This window comes from Etheostoma cragini, chromosome 3 (assembly GCF_013103735.1).
Source record: "Etheostoma cragini isolate CJK2018 chromosome 3, CSU_Ecrag_1.0, whole genome shotgun sequence".
NCBI lineage: Eukaryota > Metazoa > Chordata > Actinopteri > Perciformes > Percidae > Etheostoma > Etheostoma cragini.
This window is the reverse complement of record NC_048409.1, coordinates 22606126-22612375: the sequence shown is the minus strand read 5'-3', so window position 1 is coordinate 22612375 and position 6250 is coordinate 22606126. Positions and strand designations below refer to the sequence as shown.

Sequence of the window (6250 nt, the reverse complement as noted above, 5' to 3'; positions counted from 1 at the left end):
CCCCCCCTCCTCATTTCACATGCACACAAATACACACACTCCTCTTCTCCCCTTTGCGTACCCCCTCCTCCACTGCCACTACCGCTGCCATATATCTAATTTATGACTGTGGTGAGTGTGTTACACACACTCATGTATGCATAATATATCACATGTGTGAAAGAACTGTGTGTGGGAGAATGAGTGTGTGTGTCACTATACACTGGCCAGCATGGTCTTGACCACAACTCCTTCTTCAATGCTTCCTTAAACGTTGCTCTGTTTGTGTGTGTATCAGTGTATGTGTTTTCTCAGTAAATGTGTGATCCATCATGTATCTCTGTTTCCCTCTCAGTCTTCCACCAGGCCTGACAGCACTGATAAGGTGAGAAAGGAGAAAGTATGTGTGTGTGTGTGTGTGTGTGTGCGCGTGTCTCTGTGTGTGTGTGTGTAAAAGCCCAGCTGTTTCTAGGCTTGACATCCACATGCAGGCAGAATGCCAGATGTCTCATTAGGCAAATTTGATTGGCTCGGTCAGTTAGAATGCAGCAAATACAGTTCCATATGTGTGTGTGTATACAGTACATGAGAGGGCGAGAGAGAGAGAGAGAGAGAGAGAGAGAGAGAGAGAGAGAGAGTGGGTGTGTGTGGTGTGTGTGTGTGTGTGTGTGTGTGTGTGTGTGTGTGTGTGTGTGTGCATACATTTACATAAAGCTGCCCTGCATAACTACTTGCAGCATGTGTACATGCCCGATGTATGTGCATCCATTAACTTTATTGTTAGCATTTTTGGAACTACAAGCTGCTAATTACTGACAAAAAATGAGGTAAAATCATTATTGTCATCGTTATAGGAAATAAAACTAAAAACTAAATAAATGCCAAAGATTCACAAATAATCTAGTAAAACAGATGCAATGGCAAGTTGTTGCACTTAAATGTTGTTACTTCACTTCCAACTCCTCTCCAACTCCTATTTCTTAATGTGTGCGGCTCATCTAACCTTTTAAACAGCTTCATCTTTAACTTCCACTTCAACTGCTTTAAGTATGTCAACCTTAGCTTTTACTTAACCTCCTTCACTTGAAATTCTTTTAAAGCACTTACCCAACAACAACAACTCTATTTCTACATGTGCTTCACTTCAGTCATTACTTCAACACGCTTTTATTGCTACAATAAATAAATAAATAAACTCAACTCCTTTAAGTGTTTGAACCTCTACTGCTGCTTCAACTGCAACTTCAAATCCTTAACCTTCAACTTCAACTGCCACTTCAATTTCTTAAAGTGCTTATTCAGCTGTTAATTAAATGTAACTTTAACTGCGTTCTGTGCCTCATCATTACTCTGCCTCCCTTATAAGTGCTGCAATGTCTGTTTTTTTCATTGCCACTTTTTTAACCTCAACTGCCATTTTATCTTCCCCCCGTGCAAACTAACGCAACTTCCATACAAAAATAAGCTCAAATGCTTTTCAAAAAGAAAAGGGGCAAAGAAAAGAGCAGGGAATTCAAAAAATTAAAAAAAACATTTAAAGGTGTAAGTAAGTAAAATAAAGTTATTACGTACTTTAAATACTTAAAGGACAATTACGGCGCAAAATGAACCTAGGGCTTAATAACATATGTGGACCGAGTCAAACGTTTCATGTGCAACCAGTAACCAGTTTCATAGCTCAAACAAACATGGTTTGTCAACTGTAACTTCCACTAAATTGCTTCTTTATCACTGCAACACCTTTAAAAGCTTCACTTCTGACTGCTTCAACTCCTTAAATTCTTTACAGTGTCATTTCAAATCTTATCACTGCTAACTTATATAATGTTTAAGTGTCTTGCTCTAAACTGCCCGTTTAAATCCTTTCAATGTCCAGCTAATGTTCAAATGTTAAACATCAATTTCCACTTGTTGTACTTTTATTTACCCCAAAGGTGTTCCTTTCAATTTAAACTTTTTGAGAGCTTCATCATTATTGCCTATATACAATCCTTTTGGTGCTTTGACATAAACAGCTGCTTTGCCTACTACAATTACTTCAACTCCCTTCAACCCATGTAGCAACTGTTACTTGTGTGCGTGTGTGCGCACTTGTGTGTGTGTGTGTGTGAAAATCCAAAAGTAGGGACCTACTAGCAAGACAGGAGGTGCTGAATACAGAGATCTAGATTCTCAGGATTCTTTTTTCTGTTTACTTCACCAGTACAAATACAGTGATACCTTGTTCCATCAATTAAAAATCAAGCTGTACATCTCACAGGTATAAGGCTGTCCTCTAGTGGTTCAAAAGGGATGACACATATTTGTGTTTGGGGATTTCTTGTGAGGCACTAAGTTAACTTGTCTTTGCAAAGTCCTGATAAACTAAAATAAGAAACAGTGTGTGTGTGTGTGTGAGAGAGCGAGAGAGAGAGAGAGGGGGAGCGAGAGTGTGTGTGTGTGTGTGTGTGTGTGTGTGTATATATATATATATATATATACATACACATATATATGTATACATATGTATATATACATATACCTCTATATATACATACATATATACATATATATATACATATATACAATATATATATACAATATACATATATATATATATACATATATACAATGCATATATTTACATATACAATATATATATATATATACATATATACAATATACATATACATATATATAATATACATATATATACACAATATATATATTTACATATACAATATACAATATATATATATATATATATATATATATATATATATATATATATATATATATATATATATATATATATATATATATACATATTTATGTATATAAGGAAAATAACTATTTGAACACCCTGCTATTTTGCAAGTTCTCCCACTTAGAAATCATGGAGGGGTCATAAATTGTCATGGTAGGTTGATGTCCACTGTGAGAGACATACTCTAAAAAAATAAAAATCCAGAAATCACAATGTATGATTTCTTAACTATTTATTTGTATGATACAGCTGCAAATAAGTATTCGAACACCTGTCTTTAACTTATAATTCTGACCCTCAAAGACCTGTTAGTCTGTTTTCAAAATGTCCACATCCACTACATTTATTATCCTAAATTAGATGCACCTGTTTGAGGTTGTTAGCTGCATAAAGACACCTGTCCACCCCATACAATCAGTAAGAATCCAACTACTAACATGGCCAAGACCAAAGAGCTTTCCAAAAAAGCACTTTAAAAAAAAGACACCATGATCAGGCAACTTACACACAAATTATGATTATTTAAAGCTTCATTTACTGATTTTTCAGGCATTTTGGAGTCGGATGAACTCCACATCAAGGAGATAAAACACTTTTTTGAACTAAGTGATGTTAAGTCATCTGCTACAAATTACAAAAGACAAGTTAATCAGCATATAAAAAATGCAATTCATGCTGCACTTCACAAAATCTAATAGTCTCAAAACATTAACTTTGACTTTAACTTGTTTCCAAATAAATACAACAAAACATGTTGTATAAATTATTTTATTACTTACAATAGCTACAATCATGACATTAAATTTGAACTGATTTATGCAATTGCGTTCTAACCTTATGACCCTTAAAATAGAGCAGCATTCACAGATATGGCCTCAGTGTGGGCAGTGTGACAGTGAGTTTTGCTTCCATTGATTTTTTTAAAGGTTGTTAGACCCGTGAAGAGGACAACATTTCCAGAATTTTGTAAGAAAAATGGCAAACATTTGAGAACCCCCCCCCCCCTTAAACATTTCCTTCAGGTTTATTTTAGGACCCCTGGGGAAGTCCTGACCACAGTTTCATAATTATCTGAAAGCAGTGTGTTAGTTACACAAATGAAAAGCTTTATTTCGTCTCTATAGAAGTTGAATCTGAGCATGAGAGACATGCTAGTAGTTCATGTGGCAGCTTTTGGGGATTGGACCCACTGAGAAAAGGTAAAAAATGTGTAGCCTCACTTTGCCAGACCTTCGTCCACAGCGCTGCGAAAGAGGGTCTGGAGAGTCCACACAGCAGTCGGAGATAGGAGAAATACGTGCTCTGGTTTATAGCATTTCTTTAAACCAATCCCAGTTGTCATGGACGGTGCTAAGCACCGGATGTACCCTGGTGTCGCTTGAAAATAGCCTCAGGAAGGAACCTGTTTTGGTGGAACATGTGTACGTTCATAGTGTACATTTTAGTTGTGCAACAGAAATCTCAGATTGCAATAGTCTGGCTAACTGTCTGGTTTTACCCTGCAGAGAACTGAGGTGCAGCTAACCATAGTCGTCATAAATTGAGTTTAAAATGCCAACACAAAGAAAGCAGCAGGTAAAGGACATTAGGCCGAAAAGAAGGACATCCAGCGAAATTTCCGGCCTGAACGGAGCAGTCCCAGAAGTGGAACGTCTTGGACATGGACAAACAAATGTGTGGCCAACTGGTCAGCATTCTTTGCATTGCTGTAAGGGCCATTCTTCGTCTTTTCTCTATTACAATCCTCTGTGGTCATCTTCTCCTGGTTTGCACAGAGTCTATCTTCCTGTTATGTCTTGTTGACTACAGTCTGATGCTGGAGAGGGTATCTTTGGCTCATCCTCAGCTTCTTGTCCTCTGCTTGTGTCTTCCTTCAGCGGATGCAGAGCTTCTGCATGGATGTCTCTCTGCTGTTGTGACTCCTCATTATTAACAGAATAACATTCTTTCCCACTTTTCTCTTTCCCGTCAGTTTCTGTCTCAGAGTTCTGCGCTCCCCTCTCCCGACATGCCTGCTTGCGAAAGGTCCGTCGGTTCTTGCTGCGCCGTGATTGGTTGCAGTGCAGGGTACGCCTGCGATGCCATTGGTTAAGAGAGTGTTGGGCTTCAACACTGAGCTGACGAGCAGCCAATCGTGGCCGGAAGCTGCTGATGTAGTAAAGAGAGGCGTATAGAGTTGTAAGGTAGTAGCCACCTGTTGATATATGGAATGCAAAAAGGGAGATGGTCTGTGAGTTTCAGTTGTAATTAAACAGTAACTACATCTTGATAATCACAGTTTGGAGTCAAACCCACAACTCAGAATTGAGTTGCACCAGCTATTTGTCTAAACCATTGCTAAGTTAAGTAAACAAAATCCTTCCTAGCCGTTTACTTAAGGTGTTTGCTTAAAACCTAAATGACCAGTGTGTAGAATTTAGGGAGATATATTGGCAGAAATGGAATGGAATATAAAATAAATAATATTATGTTTTGAATTAGTGTATAATCTATAATATCTATGTCATCTAAAACTAAGAATAGTCTTTTCATTTGCTTAGAATTAGCTTTTCATACTTAGGAAGCAGGTAGCACTCACTGCTACATGTTGCACCACCATGTCTCTCATTAACCCACAATTGACAAACCAAACAGTGGCTTTAAAGGGGGCCTGTTGTATTTTTACATTACCTGAAGAATCTTGTAAGTAGGGTCCTATTAAAAAACTTAGAAAGAAATGAGTCAGGGAAGGGGCAGTCAATTAGTTGCAAGCTCTGTGCTAGATACCACCAAATTACACACATTGGTTGATGATGATCATTTAGCAAAATGTTATCAGCATATTTTGCAACTTGAGGTATGTTATGTTATTTAAAATGCAATTTAAAATCTTTTGATCTACATGATTAAAATCAGCATGGTAATTAGTTTATTATGAGCATGACCGTGTGTTTGCTTGTGTCTGCCTTTACCCTCTCCCTGTAGCTGTGTGGGGTCCAGCAACTCCATCATGTAGTCTGTGTCCAGGTGTAAGGTGACCACGTCACTACGGAGCAGCACCCATGTCAGGCAGGGCAGGAAATCATCTGCTCCAAACGCTGTGCCTGCAGTAAAGGAGAGCAGAATGTGAATTTAAAAAATAATTAACAGACAAAAAATGCCAGTAATAAAGAAAGTAATAATCCTTTCTTTATAAAACACCTGCCTACCTGAGCTAGCATTAGCACTCATGCTGTGATAGATGCTCTTGCAGACTTTGAGCAGGATCTGGACCTTCTTGTTTGGGGAGTAAGCCTCATGCATACTAGTCCACCGCTGCTGGATCCGCTCCAGGGTCACAGAGTCGGGAACTCCAACTCCCGCCGACCCCCCTAACTGCTCTACCCCGCTCTTTTCCAGCCCAGGCAGGTTGCCCAGCAGACTCTTGAAACTGCCGTCATTAGTCCGGGAAACATGAATGCAGGAGTAGAGGTGTGCTGCAACGGGTTTCAGAGCCACCTTGTGGAGGGAAAGCTCTATCAGGGAGTCTATAGAAGAGTCAAAAAG

General features: G+C 38.5%; 2 protein-coding genes across 2 annotated transcripts in view; both read right to left on the bottom strand.

The window, feature by feature from the left end:
* Positions 1–3725: 3725 nt before the first annotated feature.
* rinl (Ras and Rab interactor-like) overlaps positions 3726–6250 on the bottom strand; it is a 10112-nt gene continuing 7587 nt past the window's right edge. The window contains exons 9-11 of the mRNA XM_034867020.1: positions 5914–6231; positions 5677–5808; positions 3726–4919 (exon numbers count right to left, since the gene is read on the bottom strand). Coding sequence (XP_034722911.1) covers positions 4504–4919; positions 5677–5808; positions 5914–6231 — 866 coding nt within the window. The 3' untranslated portion in view covers positions 3726–4503. The remainder of the gene's footprint in view (positions 4920–5676; positions 5809–5913; positions 6232–6250) is intronic.
* sirt2 (sirtuin 2 (silent mating type information regulation 2, homolog) 2 (S. cerevisiae)) overlaps positions 5473–6250 on the bottom strand; it is a 27538-nt gene continuing 26760 nt past the window's right edge. The window contains exon 18 of the transcript XR_004655997.1: positions 5473–5483. The gene's annotated coding sequence lies outside the window, so the exon portion shown is untranslated. The remainder of the gene's footprint in view (positions 5484–6250) is intronic.